The sequence below is a fragment of the Sinohyriopsis cumingii genome, chromosome 4 (assembly GCF_028554795.1).
Source record: "Sinohyriopsis cumingii isolate HCF-2022 chromosome 4, ASM2855479v2, whole genome shotgun sequence".
Lineage (NCBI taxonomy): Eukaryota > Metazoa > Mollusca > Bivalvia > Unionida > Unionidae > Sinohyriopsis > Sinohyriopsis cumingii.
The window spans coordinates 70,532,639-70,553,452 of NC_142964.1; the positions used below are offsets into that span (position 1 = coordinate 70,532,639).

The following is a 20,814-nucleotide window of genomic DNA, read 5'->3' on the forward strand; positions in this document are numbered from 1 at the left end:
TTGTTATCATTTCAACATCCTTTGATTATCACATCTGTTATATACATCATTCTAAATATTTACAAATATCACATATCACCATTTTGAATACGAACACTAAAATCTGAGTAAGAAAATAAATAAGCCTGGAAGCAATAGAAAAAAACTGTGTTGACTATTTGTCTTGTTTAGTTCATCCAATCACACAAATGCCAACCCAGACAAGACGTTCTCAGTAGTCAGTATTCTTCACTAAGTTGTACGAGTTATTTCATTTTGTTCAAATTTCACATTGGCAGCAGAGTGTCTGAGTGGTCTAAAGCACTCTCTGTCACAGATCACTACCATCTCACCTCTGTCTGCGTGGGTTGGAGTCTCGGGCTCGGCCAGTGTGGATATGTGAGAAAGCTGGCTGGTAGCTTCTTGTGGGTTGGTGGTTTTTTCCGGGGTTTTCCCGGGTTCATCCTCCACCATTAATACTGGCCGCCATGTATAGCCTATCTTGTGCTGAAAAATGGCGTTAAACCCTATAACAACAACAACAACAATAACATTGGCAGCAGTTTTCATCTCCCTCTCCATAAACAATACTCAAATCAACATATGATGTCCAATAAACGTAACTTGTATATCCTTTACCTTTCTTGCCTATTTTCCGATAATGTGAATATTCCTCTCTATATCTCTGTGCTAATTGTTGAAGTTTTTAAGATGCAAACTGTCATTTTCAACTTCAACACATGTTTACATATTAGACATTTTTAAATATAAGCAAAAAATGGATCATGCAGACATTTTTCATAAATAACATGGGCCAGTTAAAGCAGATGATCTCTGTGTAACTGATGCACATGTACCATGTCACCTGTCTTATGCAGCCATTATTTCAGAGCAATGATGTAATCAACAGAGACAGGAAGCAACTGCACACATACTAGCTTGAAGATGAATTCACAGACATACACACACACACCTAGAAACTGTAGTACTCAGCCTTACTAAAAGTAATGTAGTCTTTGAAAGAAACCAATTTTTCCTAGTTAAATGTTTCTTCGAAAATACTTACCCAATCATCATACTTTAGAAGAACTACCACAACCTAGCAGACCCAGCCTTACCAGATACTACCTTTAGCTCAAGCGAGCTAAAAGTTGTCTGCCAACCCATTTGGTGGTTGGGCAGAGTGATCTCCCCTTAATACAAGACTTGGTTGCAACACGCACGGATATCTTAGTTATTATGGAGTGGAAGGCATGCTCGCTATCGATGTAACTGCGGCGAGGCTGGGAGGGTGTATGTGTATTATGATTGGGTAAGTATTTTCAAAGAAACGTATTTTAGAGGAAAAATTGGTTTCTTCTTCGAATGCATTTTAATACCAAATCATAATACCTTAGGAGGATAAGAATGAGGTAGAGTGAGGTACATCCGCTTACCCCAGATATAAAATCTCCAATCCCCTAAAGTACGAAAGAGAGCTTCTAGGTAGCACAGTCAGAGCATGGCTGCAAAATGAAAAAAACTTTCCCCTGCAAATCCAGCAGAAGCCACATCTTAAGAAGCTGTTGACTGACTTGGAAGTGTGACCTGCTGAGCTGCAGATATAGGTCCTACTAGATCAAATTGGGCCCTTTGGGATGACAAATCTTGGAGATAAAAGCAAGAAAATGTGGACTCCAATCTCCATCCCACAGCATGAATGATGTCAGAGAACATTTCCATTCAAATGCTAGGCCAGCGGCAACTGCCCTAACCTCATGAGCCGAGCTGTGTAAAAAGTTAATTTCAGCCGGGGTTATTTTCCTGTATTCTGAGCGAATAACCCACTTGATCCAGGATGAGGTAGTCTGAGCTGATGTATCGTCATGTCCTGATTTAAGAGGCAAAAAAAGGTGTGATCTCCATCGATGATGCAAAGGTCTGGGGACTGGAGTCCTCCCTACCGCCAGAGATAAATCACCATTGTAGGATTGAGATAATCCTTGTTGTTGAGATAAGTCATCGCTATTGAGTTATCAGAATGAGACCTCAATTGCCCTCTAAGTATTCTAGCCCCCAAATGAAAGGCTTACATGGCCATCCTCTCCTGAAATATTGATTTGGTGTTGTTCCTGGGTAAAGCATGCACCACTGGCATCCAGAAATGATTGTAGTGGATGGGCTCCCCAGGCTTTCATACGTGCAATCATACAGACTGCAAACCCGAGCAGGTGGGTGCATAGATGCATACCCAGTGCAATCCAAATTAGGTGGCTCCCAGTTCTGTAGATGGTGCCTCAACTGGGTGCAGATGTTGAATGGTCCAGTAGGTACAAATGAGGACTCCACTCGTGCAGAGAAAAAAGTAGCAATGCAATAGAAGGCAACCTAGGGCCGTACTGTCCACTGCTGCCTTGAGCAATCTCGTACAGATAGAATATGTCGAAAGGTGCTCTCTTGGGTTGTTTCAATGCCCAATACTGAGGGAGAAAAAATATGGTGCCGGTGTTTTTAAGTCCATACCTAGGTGAATGAATCGTTGAGATGCTACTAAGTCAGATTTTTCTTTCTTGATGAGAAGTCCAGATTGTTAACAAGGGCTATCATGACTGGTTGGAGCTGATGTTGCTGCAGGATGTTGTCAAGGTGACCTGAGGTTGATGCCATCAAAATTGTTTGGACATGCACCATTACTCGCTTTGTCAGACAAGGGAACCCTCCCCCCGGGGCAACACTTAGCCTCAAATGGGGTGCCCTGAATTGATATACAATGTTGCATGCAAATCGCAGGAATATCCTGGGAGCCTTATGAATAGAGACATGCAGTATGCACTGTTTAAACCCAGAGTGATGGCAAAGTCTCCATCATGGATATTGTTCAAAATGCGCTGTGGAGTTCTGGTGGGAACCAAGGGGCATGGATAAATGGATTGAGGGTGTTTTGGCCAATGATCAGACGTATAGAGTTGTTTGCTGTTGGAACCAAGAAAAAGGTCTGGAAAGAACAATAGAACCATCTCGGTGCTACATCCACATGGTATTCAATTGGTGGAGCTTAGATAGGATGGCTTTCAGATGTTTATGTCCTATGAGTGACCCTTGGGTCCTTTTGTTGATTCCCCACACTATCCCTGCATCAATGCTGTGGTTGTGGAGGGAGAAAATGTGTCTCCTTGATGGCTTGTTAGCATACTTATCCATCAAGATGTTAAACAGAAGGTACAGGAAAAAAATGTCCATGTTCTTACCTTAAGGCTCAGTCCCTTGCATGCCGTGGGGTGTTCTGAGTGGGATGAGATAAGGTATGTTCTGTCGGTTGGAAGGCAGCCTGAGAGAACAAATGTCCAACAACAAAGTCACGTTAACGATATTGCTAGCTAAATCCAAAGTGTAAACAAATGCCATAAGATCCATAATTATGGAGTGTGGCTATGTCGCCCCCAATGTGGTGAGATCACTGTCAATGCTGGGGTTCCAAATGATAGCTGGTCAGAGAGCAAATGTTAGAACTGCCAATGAACTGATGATGAAAGCGGGCCAGAAAGTCCATAACTCTCAGAACCATCCGTTCATCATAAGATCAACAGATGCTGGAGTGCTGGTGCATGTTATTGATGTAATCTGAGGAATGAGGACAAAGCTCCTAGGGCAGAAAAACTTCCTCAATGGAGGTTCAGAAGGCAGAAACTTCCCGTGCCCTCATGTAGGGTAGAATCGATGATGGTACCGGTAGAACAACCAACATCATCTTGTTTGTGTGGAGTGGTGCTACAGTCCCCTGTAATGCATTAAGACTTATATGGCAAAAAATAACGATGTCTGTCACTCACCAAACTCACAGAATGCCCTGAATTAGAAACCATGACTTCAAGAAATTCACTGAGCAAAAAAGCTCTTCTTGTGGCAGAGTGTATAGAAATTGCAAAATGACATCTGTTGAGGCATTAGAGTGTACTCCATGTTATCATGCCGAACGAGTATCATGAGGTGGTATGAGTTAGACTTGTCCCTGCACATGTCTGCACAAGTTCTTTATCTATGTCTACATCATTAAATCATCTGAATTTGATAATTTAGAGAAACTAATTGTTGCCTACATCAATATCAGAGCCTTAAGTTACTGAAGCTTTCATAATAGTGATTCTAATCGTGCAAACTGAAAAGTACTGAACGAAATATGTTGTCTCCATTTTGGAGAGTGGAGAATACAACCCAGTTACTTCAAAATCGCAGATTACAACTAGAGCTTAAACAGATACCAAGTGATCTGGCATAACGGTCATTCACATTGATGAATGTAGAATCTAATAGGGGTTTTCCCCAAAGGTGGTGCTATAAAAACCAACTCAAAATGGCTGATATTTACAGCAGGCATTGAAAGGTGCTTCCGTGAGAATGGTGTAGAGGTGTTAAAATGTGCTTCCATGCAAATCAGGTCAAGGCGTTCAAAGGCACATCCATGCAAATGGAGTAGAGGCATCCAAAGGCGCATGCATAAGGTAAAGGGTTAAGGATGCTGTATTTAATTTTTGTAAAAAATTATCATTGTCAAAACAGACTAAAATCACTAAATCCTTTATTGACTGGTGTGCATTTTCTTGCACTTCTCTTGGGTGAAGATCTATTCCAAAGTAAGGGTCATTACATAGTGTACTCTGTTACTAATTGCACATAAAATAAAATCACGACATTTGCAAATGCAGAAAATAATATACTCCTAGAAAGATGAGTGAACTTATGCAGTACAACACAAATATTGAGATATTTTCCAAAGCAGAAAGCTTGAGAAACCAATTTATGGCAGGTTGTAAATTGCTGAAGATTTCCAACTGTCTCATTTCCTTTTTATTGACATTATCACTTTTTTTTATATGACTGTTACCGCAATGATCAAAACTGTACAAGAATTGCTCTTTTTCATTTTAAATAAGAGGAATGTTAAGTCTATGCTCAACCTTAGATTTAAAAGTGTTACAATACACCAAGGTAAAAGGTGATGTACTATCAATGATATCACAATACAATGATCATGACATTTTGAGCTAAACAAAAATTTAGCAAGAAAAACTCTTCCCACAAATTAATACTCAAATAATGCTCATTATCAAATCCATCCAAACTCACCAGGATATATGCTTATATTTCAATTCTGAACACAGAAATATGGCTTCCTAAGTTGTAACATTATTAGACAAACCTCCTTAGTATGCACTGTTCTAACTCATTCATAAACCCATCCAAAATTTTGATGATGCAATTCAAATTGCAAGTTTTGTCACAATCAGATCAAAAAATATGCTTCCAAAGGTGTAACAAGCACAGTAAATCAGATGCAAGATCACCTCAGTACTAAATATGTCCGAGACATTAATGACAGAAGCCTATATCCAACTTTGATCAAATCTGGCTAAGAAATTCAGATTCAAGCGTGGTAACAAGCTCACCCAACTGGATGCAAGATCATCTCATTAGTATGTGTGGATCTTGCTCATTATCAAACTTGTCCAAGATCATAATATAAGTATACCTTCCATGTATGATCAAATTCATATCACAAATATGGTCTCCAGCATGACAAGTTACCCAATCAGGTGCCAGATCTCATTAGTATGTGTGAATCTTGCTCATTAACAACCTTGTCCAAGATCATAATATAAGCATACCTTCCAAGTCTGATCAAATTCATATCACAAATATGGCCTCCAGCATGAAAACAAGTTAGCCAATCAGGTGCAAGATCACCTCATTCATATGCATGATCTTGGTCATTATAAAACCTTTTGACATATAAACTCATTCCAAATGTGACTGAAAACTGATAAGAAATATGGACTCCAGAGAGGTAACAAGCAATTACTGACAGCTGGATATGTTGCAGATCATGCACAATGGACACAGGGCCACATTAGGAGGTTACCTGGTCTTGTGGCCTTATGAGCTAAAAATTGAAGCACAATTAAAAGAAAAAGAAACAGCATGTAATATCAATTTTTAAGAAAATTTAAAAGTGTTATGAAGAGAAAAATTGATACCTCTTTCACTTTTCCAGAATCTATCACAAACACAACATCATTAATTGTTATGCTAGTCTCTGCTATGTTGGTTGCCAAAATCTGAAAATAAAAGATAATTTTTTTCAACAGTTTTTCTTTTTCTCTGCACAAAATCCGATTGAAGAGCATGAATGGAATTACGCAGAAAAACAAGTTATCCACTTGAGGAAAGAAACTATTTCAAGGGGTGCCAAAATGTATTTATTTTAAATATTGATTAAATTAAACATCCTTACAGAGTTTGACCAAAATGTAATGGCTCATTAATCCTTCAATGAAGAGGGCTACATGAAAATACCAACTGACCTTAACATGAATGTCTTGATGAAAATATGAATTTGCAATGATTGAAATAAATTTTCAGCGTGAAGATATATTGCTTAAACAATTACCAGAAAAAAGTCAAAGTAATCTAAACTAATAAATCATCATATTATGAAACATAGTAAGGGAAATGTGTCTTAAACCCAAAGAAATTATTAAAATAAGGAAAATGTGAAGTGAAACTTAAAATGAAATAAAGCACACACAGAAATTAGTTTAGCTCTCTGGTCAAGCAATAATTAATAGTAATATAAAATGTGCCTGGGTGAATGTAAAAATAGATTAACTTATGTTGGAACTGTTCTGGATTTGGGGTTCTCTGAATTTATAATAAGAATTTTCAACAAATTCTTAGAATACCAAATATACAAAACTCAATCAAACTGAAAATGAAGATTCAAAGAACTCTATCTGCAAGTCATCCTGTTACTTACAATTTTCCGAACACCGTTTGGTGGTGTTTTGAAGACTTTCTTCTGGTCTGAGGACTGCATTGATGAATGTAAAATGTACAGCACATACCTGAAAATTGACAAGTGACAAATTAATCCTTGTATAGACTGTTACCATACTAAACTTGTTCCCACCAAGAATACCAAGACAAAGATTATAGGATTAATATCTTTAAACTTTATTATGTTGAGTGACTTCAATGTTAAATATGCTTGTCTGTAGTTAAAATAACTGAAACTTTTTTTCTTTAAACCTGATCACTAAGTGATGTGCGTTAAGGTAGGACCATCCAGTGGTGATTGTTTATTATGGCATATGATGATATTTCTTATTTGGATGCTGTTTGAAATTGTAATTACGAAACATTTTGCAATCTGGAGACATAAACTATTATATATCATTGTAAAATTGCCTTTGTGGTCATTATTTGTAATGGACTAATACCAAAATTCTCCACATTGTTCTTTATGTTTATTCTCAATGTCTTGCACTGACAAAATTGTCTTCTATTTTAAACATTGTGCTTAATTAAAAAATAACAAAGAAAGAGAGTTACATTTTCTCATTAAATCTAAATGTTAACTGGACATTTCACTGCTGTACAATCCAATGGACATGCATAAGTCCAGCCTTCTGGACCAAAGTATACCTCATCTGTCTTGAAAACTGAACAGTAGTTATCTGTCATGACTCATATTAATGCACAAGACACAAACACAAAGGTTGGACTGATTATAATTCACCTATTTTTCTAGGTTCAAAACATTAAATAGTTTGGACCTACTTTATAGCCCCATAGCCAATTTGGCCATGTCAACAATTACCTGCTACTCTGCAATGACTTGTCCTCCTCAATCAAATCTCGAACTGTCACAATGTCATCATAACCCGGAAGAAATATCAGAATTGCACCTGTAATTATTGTCAGTGCATGTAATTATTACCTGTGTAGAAAGGAATTGCTTTCCAGTACATGTATACTAAGGTGACATATAAAATCTACATTTGTGCAACCTAGAAAAGTTATACAAATATTAAAAAACTTATTGGCCTCATATCAATGACAAGATTCAAACTTACCTGAGATTACAATAGATGAATACTACTATATATAAAACTGAAAACACAAATTATACTGCAGTTAATTTCTGGATATAAGCACAGTACTCATTTAATTACAAATAATTACACAAAATATTTAATCCTGTTTTAAATCAAAGTTCTTCTTTACAAAGAAAATCAATATGTGCCCTATGGTTCTTTATGCAAGTTATATTGTGTCAAATGTTGCAGATAGTTAGATAAACCCATGTTTTAGGAAACAATAATTAAATCCATACAGAAAATGGACAAATATAGCTCTCCACAAACCTGTATGTAAACAGTATGAAAAATCTTAATATTACCTTAAATTCCATATATATCAATCTGAATCTACAATGAGAGACTGCTTAGATTGTTTTTCAATATGAAGCTAAAGAATAAATTGGGGAATTATGAACTGAGAATTCTGCAAGTATGAGATAAATCCCTTAGCTAAATTGAAGTGAACAATCAAGGAGGATTGCTTTTGAAATGTTAGAGTACACAACTTCTTAAAAACTGATAAGGATCAAAGAGATTCAAAATCACTCAAAATTCTATAACCCAAGAAACGAATAATATAGAAAAGTATGGAAAAAGTAAACTGACCATAAATAAACACCAAAATAAGTAAAACTGTACTAAAATTTACACAAACTGAAGATCATAGACTCCTCTTATCGAATGCATAAAGAAAAGGTATGTTTGTGAATCACTTTTTTCAGTATGACATAATCCTAAGATCACACTTTTTTTGCATAGAATGCCAGCATGGCTTTGTTTTCATCATTGATTTAATTTATCTTTAGTCACTGCTCATAGTGCAGCCTAGTTCTCCATTATTTCATGTGCCTCATTTTCACTTAACTCCCCTTTTTCCCCCAAGTCCAGTGCTCAGCGATGCAGGTTATAGCAGGTCCAGTACCCATCCTAACTTTACTCCATGACATATATTATATTCTTAACCATGAAATACACACTAGATCAGGGATCTCAAACTTAAATAAACAGGAGGGCCACATGAGGACTAGTACATTGGCCCAAAGGCTGCATCACTGAAACTGTTTCATACAGAAATACAAAAAAGTAATCAAAAATGAAAGAAGAAAAAAAAAGAATGAAGAGTAATATAGTATACTATTCCGTTATGCTAAGTGGCAAGGAATTACATGCCTACCCTTATAAGCCTGCCCATTTTATTTTTATTCTATAGAAACAATAATTTTTTTTATCAAAACTGGTTGGATATGAAGAAAAATCTGCAATATTAATTAGTGTACAAATAATGTTGTCAGGAAATAACTCCACATGGGTTGCATGTTTGAGACCCCTGCACTAGATAATACATGAATTTGCTTATTTTTGTGGTTTTACACACACACACACACACACAAAATGACATTTATAAAGAAGGATTATGTCATGTGATCAACAATTAGCTGATGATGTGACACCAGTCCGTATATCATTCCTCTGAAGGCATTGTGAAAAGACTGAAAGCTTATGGTTTGTGACAGAAAGGTATCTATTTTTAATTTCATAAACTGCAAATGGCTGTAGCAGGTACAGTGGTCCCCCTCTTATATGACCACTCCTTTTGCACCTGGAAAGTGGCCTTATAAGATGGGTGGCCTTTCCCAAGGGAGACTGTTTGTGAGATGTGTATGTATATGTGCATATAGTAGGAAAGCTACTTGTAACTGAAAGCAGTTAATATCTTCATTTAAAAGTAGCATCAATTATTAAAATGTTCTTTTTGTCTTAAAATCAGAGTTATTTCAAGGTAGCATAAATTAACAGTTCTTATTTTTAGGCATGAAATGTGAATAGGGTATTGTTTGCATGTGCCTTACAAAACCATTCCTAAGCGTTATTTACATCTAGGTACATACATTTGCTTGTATATTTAAAATGATTTTCTTTCCATTTACTCCATTTTCCCACTGCTACAGAATATTCTCCTTATCTTTTATGATCTTGTTTATTTGAGTCTTCCCAACATAAACTTTTTTGGCAAGTCAACAACTTTTACTTTTTCTTAAAATTTTTTTATTTCTTTGTTGACGTGATGAAATGTTAAAGTTTTGCAATGATTTATTCATATTTTGCTAATTATACAGTACTACAAATATTTTGTACATTTGACGAAATTCCATTTTTATAAAGGAAGTGATACATGTACTGTCATGTGATTTTTTGGTCTTTGTCTGGTACCCTGTTTTATTCAAGGTTAATTGTTTCTGTGTGTGAGTGTGTGTTAGTCCACAAAATCTAGTTTTAGCTATCTGACCAAGTTATGATCTTGACAAAGTTACGTCTGTTGTAATCAATTTTTTTAAAAGTCCACTGTGTGCAAGTCCAAAGCTCTATCAAAACGTTGCTGACCCCATTTCCTGCAAACATCAGCGTTAATGATATAATACTATACTAAGTGATACATATACTCTAGCCAACACTTCTTTCAGTAACTAAAACCTGACATCCAGAAACAGACATTGGGAAAGATTATTGGATTACCTTACCATAATTAAATTTTGGTTCTGGACACATATGAATTATAAAATGTGGCCACTTGTGAGGGGTAAATTTTACATTTGTGCACCAATATGTTAGCTGCTGAACATGATAGAGGGGTGGACCTTCTTGACGGGTACTTTTGAACACAAACTCATCAGTGCCAACAATATTCATTCTATGACATTTGTGTCAGTACTAAAGTACTCAGATTTGGGGACGGGCTTCTGTTTTCCATGTCTTAACTGAAACTTGCCAGCAAATACTTTAAAATATTGCCAAAACATACCTAAGTGGGCAAAAAATTTATGTATGTGCTATGCCAATTGCGATGAAGGTTATTGGCCCTGTAAAAGTACAAGATGTTTTCAACATCGAACACAGCTTAGGGTAAGAAAATAAAGCAGTATATGTCAATTTCAAAAACATCGCTGTCAATACATACCATCTGCCTGTGTGGAAAGGATCTTGTTCAACAAGGAGATAATGAGCTCCACATCCACCTTTTCATCATCAAAACTGTGCTGGTAGATACTTAGCAGGTCTCTGTCTTCATCACTAAGCGGCTGACCCCCTGCACCAAGTTCTACATCCCCTTGATCAACACTGTTTCCAGTTTCTGAAGTGACCCTGGTTGATATAGAAGATCCAAAAGATTGATTTTTGTATCATGTTCATGTTTGACAAAATGAAATATTTTTGTAGTTCTTGCACTTATACATACATCATGTATAGAGCAGCCATAAAATGTATCAATATTGGTAACCAATGAATAAAACCAAATCCAAAATAACCTTCTGGGTAACTCTAATTAATATAATTTATACAAAAGAAAATTAATACAATTCAAACAAGAGTATTTGTTCACAGTTTATGGATAACTCTAATTTATGTTATGGAGTCAACTTTCACCCTCTGCAACACAAGTTTTTTTTTTTTACATGAACTCAACTTAAAGAATTTATGATGATGCAGCAAAGAAACAATCTGGGGACTTTTTGTGCTTAATACAACAAGTTCTGAACTTATACTTTAATAATTTTATATTCTGTTATCTTTATCTTTATTTTAAAGTTTTTTTTAGCATCTTTACCTTTTTTAAATTTTGTAATACCACATGTTTACATCTACTTTGGAAGATTCCCCCCCCCCCCAAGTTCTTGTGTTATTTTTTAGCTTTACATTTCTTAAAACTTTAAATCAACACTGTATAGCCAGTATTGTACATGCATGCATGCATGCATGCATCCATCCATACATACAGACATACCTACATACATACATACATACATACATAAAAACAATGAAAAATATAAAGATGTAAATAACAGCTTTGAAACCTAATATATTTAAGAAAAATAAAATAGGCTAATCTCCTCAATGTATCAGCAGGTATACTTGGACATTATCATGTAGTCAACTATAAAATACAAGAACCTTTCACAAGTTTTTATCTTGCACATGGACTTTCTTGACCATGATGTGATCCAGGGTGTCAGAGAAATTGACCATCATCCAAGGAGTCAGAGAAGGACCATCATCAGAGGATGGTCTCTGTACTGAGGGAAACACATCTGTTACAGATACGGTCTATTATGAAGAGGTCGACTTATACAGCTGGGTGACTAAATAAGACTCATTAAAAGTTACAAATAATTTTTTTAAGGGTTAAGCAGCAGTTCCATGGTAGGCATTAACAAGATTTTCTGAGACCTTCATGCCTTATTCTTCAAAATGGATCTCATCTATCACATAGATGTGCTTTTTCTTAAACAATGGATAACTTGTTAAGTGATAACGTATGCATAAAAATCAATTGCAGCAGAAGTGTTAGTGTTTTATCAGGAACGGCACAATTGTTTTGTGTTCATTTATGTATACACATTTTTAAGGAAAAATGCAACAATGCCACTGCTGATTCAGTTCATCAAAAGTAAAATAAAATGAAAACAAAAATAAAACAAATGTGGTCAACCAGGTATAGATGGCTGACACACAGATGCAATCACCATAGCAGGACTGAAGTATACATACATGGCAGCCTCTAACATGTCAATAATCTCCTCATGTTGAAATTTTTTGGCCCAGTCCAATGCTGTCCAGTCATTGGATGCCTTGAGGCTGGGATCTGCCCCCAGGTTCAAGAGCTGTTCCACAATACCGATCAAGCCTCGACCACCAGCAACCATCAAGGGAGTGGCACTTGTTTCTGAATGTTGATAATCCACTGAGGAGAAAAAATAACACAATTAATAATAATAATAATAATGATAATAATAATAAACAAGTGTAACAACAATAGTGTAATGTGTCGAATTTTGAACAAGTATTGAACCTTAAAAATGAATACATTCTGCATTAAAATTTTAGTACAGTCAAGCCAGCAAGGTTTTACCTGAAGGGTCACTGCGACCTTTTCCCTTTTTAGTTGGTACATTTCATTGGTGGGGGGTGGGGGACAGCATCTGCAGCTAATTTAGAATTGACCCTGGCATTGCAAAGCTGTTCTGGGAAAGAAAACATTAAATTGTTCCTGCAATTTTCTATTTTTGTTGGTTTTGTTTTTATGCAAATGTGTTCGATATGCCTTGGATCCTTAATATGTATCATTTATTCGACTTCATGGAAATCTGTTGATATGCTAGAGTTGCTTATGCAATTTATTTTTTTAATATTATAATTAACAGTTCAATGAATGAACTAATTTATTACATGGGATCCCAATTTTCAGATGTGTAGGATTTCATAGGGTTATATGAATTAATTTCCTTTGTTAACATGATACTGATTATCGTGAGTTAACGATAATTGCATATTTATATCTAATTTTTTAATGCTTTAAGAATTTTGTAGGTTAGGGATTCCTGTGAGCTAGAAGTTATTGAGTCTTATGCAATAGTAATTGACAGCATGTAACTTATTAAGTGGAACTGACTAGGTTGGATATCTAAGGAGTCATGTGGTAGCATATGCAGTGTCACGTGTTTAGGCTGAAATAAACAGTAACACAAGAAAGAGTGAAAACAAGCTTTGAAAAAAATACAATAATTTATTTCCCTGGAAAAATTCTGTAAAAATTTTTAAAAAATATGAACTTACAGTTTTATAGAATCAAATCCTAAAATAATCCAAGAATAAAATTTTAGTAGTCCTAATAACAAAATGTTCGACTGATTTCAAGTTTGAATCCTGACAAAGAATCCAAGATGGAAGACGATGACGTATGCTGTAACCTGTAGCTTTGAAGTCTATAGTTCCTTGTAGAAACAAAAGAATTATCACTCTGGTTTGGGAAATCTAAATAAATTTCTTATAAGAACTGTCTTTGATTAAGAATTTCACATGAGCACATGTATTTTCCAGGAAAAAAAGAATTAATCCTTTTGAATCCAAGTAATTTGAAATAACTCCAAACAGCACAACAAACAGCTTCCAGTATAATAGCCACAACTTCTACTGAAAATAATTCTCCAAAACTGAGGTTATATGGTCTTCTAAAACGTAAACAGGGGATCACATGATCATGTTCTGGAAGCTCACAGAAATTAGGTACTTGTTAAAGATCACGTCCACCCAGTGTGACCCTGATAAAAACCAGTCATTTTACTCTAAGAAATAAAAAATAAAAAAATGTTTACATCTTAAACACATAGTCCCATCATGACCTCAATAACAACCAATCATTTTAAAATAAAAACAGAACTTGTTTACGTGGTTGCTACAAATATTGAATCAAGGTCAGGATTTAGATCAACACCTAGTGTTTATAAAACAAACAGTCATGGTCAAACTATTTTCTGAAAAAAGTATCATCTCTAGAGAATAAATTTACATTACAATAGCATGTAATATAAAATAATTTAAAAAAAAACTGACAAACACTTAAATTGAAATAAATATATATTAAATCAGATATATTTAAATCATTTATACATAACAAGGAGAGATACAGGAATGTTTGCTTATATGCACCATGCACAAGTTAATTTATGGTCAGTTGCTGTGATGCGAGGGTGATGGCCTATCAAATTAGGTCAGACTTAGATGTACATTACAGGGGTCATTTGTAACTAGAGGTAATAACTGTACCTTACTCAAAATACAGTCTAAATTTGTAAGGACCATTAACCGTTACGGTCACCTTATATCAGAATTAATGCAGTGTTTAGATAGCTATTTTATGCTTTCTGACTAGTGAAAGTAAGAGAATTTTATATACATATAGAAGGTGATACAAATAGAGATTGAGTGGTTGTTGTTGCTGTAAGGTTTTATGCCATTTTTTCAGCACAAGATAGGCTATACATGTCAGCCAGTATTAATGGTGGAGGAAGAACCCTGGAAAACCCTGGCAAGAACCACAGACCCACAAAAAGCTACTGGCAAGCTTTCTCACATACCCACATTGGCCAATTCTGAGACTCGAACCCATGTAGACAGACATGAGATGGCAGTGATCCATAACGATGAGCACTTTATACCACTCGTTCACTTGAGGCCCCTGAGACTGAGTGGTAATCTTGTCCTTCAGGGAAACAGCTCTCTGGAATAGTCTGGGACAATCCGAAAGGCGGAAGTCTGGCTAAGAGATTAGGTGGTTAGAATAGAAGAATCCAGATGTATACACGTGAAGGTGGGAAGATGTGGGATACACAGAGACGAAGACGGGAAGCAATGCTAGGTGATGCAAAGCAGGCGAGGACATTGTGCTCGTTTCAACACTCTTGTTATAATGATGAAATGAATCAATAATAGAACACTGCTATTGAAATTCTGTAAATGTAAATTTGTTTGAATTGAATCTGACACTATTAGCTTATGTCAGTGATTAAACTGTTATTCTCTTGTCTAAAGAGGGCTTATATTGTATTATTTCTCCTCAATAGTTATGCTCAGTTCTCTGTTGATGTTCTATCTATCCACTCACACAGGGCAATAAAATCGAGGAAGGTCATCTCTAGATAATGATAGCCAAAGCTAATTAACCACCCCTCCTTACCAAGAGGAAACATCGTTACAAATAATAGCAAACAAAAGGCTACTGGGTCTATTCTAATATGTATGTTTGTGGCATCCCAAGATTCACAATAAAATAACATTTGTGGTATGCAAATTTTCACACAGCAAATATTTATGTATAGAAATCTGTATTTACACAAGTTCACTATTTACTTTCAGTACATTCTCCATCAATAAAATGTATCTTTGCAGTTTCATAAAATTTGTAAACATGCTTGCAAACCTTCATTAGTGTTATTCAACTAGTATCACATTAGAGTGATTTGACCACATGACTGCATGAAAGAAACCAAGGCCTAAGTGTTCTTGAGATTGACCAGTAGGTTGCTTTCTGCCAGTACCCTTTGTATCAACACCGTTCTGCCAGTACCCTTTGTATCAACACCGACAAAGTTCTCTTCAGTTTTATCAGTAAAGTTATGAAACTTTCTACTAGCAGCAGCCATATTGGATGGCAGATCAGTATCATTTGTACAACCTAGAAAGCCTGTCATGTTAGAATTTGGAAAAATTCTGCCATGTTGTTTTTGTGAAGTCATTTATTCGATTTTTTTAAATTTTAGCAACAGTAGCCATATTTAATTGTGTATCATCATCATCAATTGTTTAAATCTGAATCCAATTTTTTCTTGTAAAATGAATTTTTCTTCAAATATTTATGTGATCATAATATCTTAGGAGAACTACCACTATGTCACAAATCCAGCATTCCCAGGCTAAAATGATTTAGCTAGAAAGCTTAAAGTTATCTGCCCACCTAGGTGACAGTTAAGAGTGATTTCTCCTTGATACAGAAATTGGTGTCAAATCCCATGAATACTTCTTCAGTCACTACTGGACCAAGAGGTATGCTCTCCATATGGATATAATTGCAAGGAGGCTTGAAGGCTGTATGTGTATTATGATTGGATATTATTTAAGAAACATGCTTTACAGGTAAAAAATTGGTTATTCTTCAAATACTTTAACTGGTCATAATACCTCGGGAGAATAAGTATGGGGTGGAGGGAGTCACATCTTACCAGGAGAGACCACCTCCAGTCCTATAAGGTATGCGAGACAGCTTCTGGATAACCCAACAAGAGAAAAAACTCCATTATGTTGGGAAGCAGCTTTGAAAGGAAAAATTTCTCCCTCCTGCAAATCCAGCAAAAGTAGTGAAGCCACATCCTTAGGAAACTGTCAAATGTCCTGGAATGGTAACTTGTTGTGCCACAGCTATAGATCCTAACAGGTTGAACTGAGCCTTTTGGGAAGAAAGATCTCAAAGATAAGCTGCAGAAAGTGGACTAAGACCTTCATCCCATGGCATGGATAATGACAGTTAACATTTTTGCTCAAACGCAAAAATTGTGACTGCAATAACTTCATGAGCCAAAATGCATAGCAAATTCATTTGATTTGAGATTACTTCCCAATATGCAGAACAAATAACCTATTTTATCCAGAATGATAATGTCTGTGTTGATATGTCATCTATCCCTCTGTGAGTAGGTAAGAAGAGGCATGAATCTCCCTCAATGCATTGACTCAGTCATATTTAAGTACCACTTCAGGGCATGAACTGGGTCCTGTAGATGACAGAAGATTGGATAGGTCTTGTTTGATATCCTATCTTCCATGATGACTTAGTGTGTCGGATATCATTTAATATCAGCCTTTTATAGTGACTGGTGCTAACTGTTTCTCATCAAAGTGCCAAAGTAGGAAGTTAGTTATTGAGGTATTGATGTCATCGATTGTACAAAGTGTTCACACTTGTGTCATTACGTGAAAATTTGTTTCCTTTGTACACTTCAGGTGCCATCTTGCTCAAATGACTTTATGCACTAACATCTGGTTGTAGCAGAAGTTATACAGTTTAGACAAGACAAGTTTTCTATATCACACACTAGACCTGCACACATTTAAATACAACTATAGCAAAGTAAGGGGATGCACTAGCAACCCATGCAGGTATATACCAAGTGCGCCAAAGTGTGTGAGAAGGTCAAAGTGATGATACCGAAAAGCCAGAAACTTTGTCCTTGAAGAATAAAGAAAAGAAAAGTTGGAAATTTATAAGGAGTAAACTTCCCTTCAAAGAGAACACTCCTCCAACTTGCCTTAAAGTTGAAAACTTCAATAGTACTTATAAGTGGATTGTGAGGCCTCTGTCTGTACCATGTGTGCCACTCTGTTGGAGTGGTTGTCGTTGTTGTTGTTGTAGGGTTTAACGCCATTTTTCAGACGCGATAGGCTATATATGGCGGCCAGTATTAATGGTGGAGGAAGAACCCAGGAAAACCCCGGAAAGAACCACCAACCCACGAGAAGCTACTGGCAAGCTTTCTCACATATCCACATTAGCCGAATCTGAGACTCAAACCCACGCAGACAGAGGTGAGATGGCAGTGATCCGTAACGAAGAGCGCTTTAGACCACTCAGCCACTCGGGGCCCCCTGTTGGAGTGGAAGTAGTAGCTGAAGTAGTAACTGCATCAGAGTTGTTCCCCTGATGTTAACATAAGGGGGATTTCCCACCTTGTCACAAAAATAAGGGGGGAGTAGAACAAAAATGAGGGGGAGGAAAAATGGCCATACTTCAATATTTACATAACACTTCAATATCCATCTCTCTTTCTTCCTTATCCACTCTGTATGCCCCTATTGAAATCAAAATCTTTAAAAGATGATGCCTCTAGTTGAATAAGCATTAATCTGTTCATTGTTTCGAAGCTTAATCGGTTTCATATCAGCGTATGAATATTGTTCTGTACTGAGAACACCCTTTCACAGCTCACAGGTACTGGATTTTGGATAATTCTGTTGCAAAATAAGATTTTTCACTAACATAACTCTGCCAAAGTCCAACTTTCTTGAATTACTACTATGCCAGATTTACTATTCCATAAAAATCTGTATTAGAACTTGAAGTCCATTAGTGCCATTGTCTACTTGTTCAAACAGAGGTATTTTGATCAAATAAATATCTGTACTTTTCAATTTCATTTACAGATTCTGATTTATTAGATTTATCATAACCTTTATGCTAGAGCTATATGGTTTTGTGCAGCACATGATTCCACATCGCTAAATTGCTAGAAAAAGAAAAGTGCACTCTACTTTCAAACTGTATTTTAATTTGGCTTTTTTGTCTGCTTTTTCTACGTTTAATTTCAAAATACCACTTTAATGAGGGATTGACTGTCATGCTGTCTGCTTTGGTCCAACCAGCATGTACATCAGATTCAAATTTAACACCATTTTTGGGTTCAAAATCACTCAATGGCATCTCTATTAACACTTTCCCAATAATCTGATATAGTTCCTGACTTTAAAAATAAATTTACTTCATTACTATGATCAGCCAGTATTTACCAAACTAAATTGTCATCTATAGATGAACAAAACACAGGGAATCTGCCATTTTGGGTCTTCTAGATAAACTCGCATTTGTAAAACTTCTTTTATGCAAGGTTCAAACTTCAACAAAATGCCTGTTATGGGGCCCAATGTGCCGATGAAATTTAGTTTAACAACCATTCATGTCAAACAAAAGAAACCAGATGTGTAAACAGTTACAAAAAAATACACTTCACAAAACAAGTGGCTCAATATTTTTACCATTTCTACAAGTACTTCAAGGGTGAATGGCTGCATAAAACTGTATACTGCGCAGAGTACATTTTCATATGAATGAAGTGAAATTAATTTGCAGGAGTTCTCGTGCATCACCACTTTATAAGCACGTGAATTTGTACAAATTTTGCATGAATCATGTGATTAAGAACTCTAGCATCATCTCTGCTGCATGGGATTTGGTGCCAATCACCATATTAATGGGGGATAGCTCTATCTAACTGCAACCTATGTAGGCATATAACTGTTGTCTTTTAGCCAAAATGTTTTAGGCTGAGATGGATGAATTTGCAAGGCTGTTGTAGTTTTCCAATGATCAGGTAATGTATTGGAAAAAAGAAAATAGATCTAATTGCTAAATATTGATTTGATTTGATTTGTATTCACATTTTTCATAAGCCAGCTCAAATTCCCAAGTGAATCTTTTCCAGTGAACATGAGACAATAAGCCCTTATTCTGTAAAGGTAGCACCAAATTTGTTTTTCCACTTGACAACTCCCTTAATAAGGCCATAAATGTGATACATATTCATTACCATTGTAAAGTCTGATATCGTTAACTGTGGGTACCTCATTTGAGTAATTTAATGACTCCCTGTGTGTGTCTGATTTTAATTCCTTACTTGTAAAGGTAGCATTCGTACCAATTGGCAATTTTTTGATCAAGTCATGAATTTAATACTTGTTCAGTGCTAAGTAAAGTCCAAATTCAGTTAACTGTCAGTGCTTAGTTTAACTCCTTGTCATGCCAAAATGTGATACCAGTTTGGTTGTAGAAACCTTTGATTGAGATTTCCATATAAATAATGACACAATTTTCTGAATTGTCAGTATTCTCTTAGTTACTGGGTACCCATAAGTTTCACCAATATGGGGAAAGGAGAAAATAATGCATACAATGGAGATTTCAAGTTATAAATTAAAGACTTTTCTGAGAAACATAAAAACTGCTCTGCAGAACATGAATTTGGTTTATTTATTTTTCCACAAGCACAACTCTTATTCACTGGCAAGAAGCCAACCATTACAGAAAGCTTTGGTTTTCAAAATACACCTTAATTTATATGAGGGTAAACATTTTTTTTACCTTTTAGATGCCCTAACAAATGGCAGCGGTAGTTTTGGTGGGTCAACTTATAGTTAGGTTGTTTTATAACTGAGTATATATGGTATATGTGCCTTTCCAAAGTTGATCATGAAATAACACAGAAGGTCACAGGCTAAGGAACATACTGGGTATATTTAGTGTAAAAGAAGTACCTGAAACATTCTCTGTCAGTATCAGGTGGAGTATCTGTGAGAATAAATCTTCATCCCCAGTCAGCCAGACTTCACCAATAAGCCTATCTAGTTCCTGTGCAAGCCAGGGTTCCACCTCGTCTTTCTCCTTCTCCTTTCCAAAGCTGTCCATACTCTCAGTCACATTCTCCATGGATGAATCAGTGTTGGTTAATTTGAACCCTTGATTCAATATGTGGGGCTGGTTGGGCCCAGATGCTGCTTCAGCCACACTGGTGGTTTCCTTACTGCACCACTCATCCAGTTGCACCTGTTGCTGCTTTGCTGGAATTACAAACATCCAGTTTATTTGTCTCACTGATAATACCTTTGTTTATTAAAATCCTCCATTTCTTCAACTCAAGTCATACAGGAAAACAAAATATAATAAGTAGATCAAAACAATTAACCTCTAAAAACAGCAGTATGTGTTCAATTAATGGGGGTGAGGGGAGACTGGGGGTGCTGAGTGGTCCAAGGTACTCACCTTTACAGATCACTCATACATTTC

General features: G+C 36.0%; 1 protein-coding gene across 2 annotated transcripts in view; it reads right to left on the reverse strand.

Annotated features, from left to right (window-relative positions):
• LOC149801420 (3'-5' RNA helicase YTHDC2-like) overlaps positions 1-20,814 on the reverse strand; it is a 128,090-nt gene that overhangs the window by 50,838 nt on the left and 56,438 nt on the right. For both annotated transcript variants that reach the window (XM_089955522.1, XM_089955521.1), the window contains exons 11-16: positions 20,286-20,588; positions 12,420-12,612; positions 10,831-11,015; positions 7,613-7,700; positions 6,770-6,857; positions 5,991-6,071 (exon numbers count right to left, since the gene is read on the reverse strand). In XM_089955522.1, the coding sequence (XP_089811648.1) occupies positions 5,991-6,071; positions 6,770-6,857; positions 7,613-7,700; positions 10,831-11,015; positions 12,420-12,612; positions 20,286-20,588 (938 nt within the window). The remainder of the gene's footprint in view (positions 1-5,990; positions 6,072-6,769; positions 6,858-7,612; positions 7,701-10,830; positions 11,016-12,419; positions 12,613-20,285; positions 20,589-20,814) is intronic.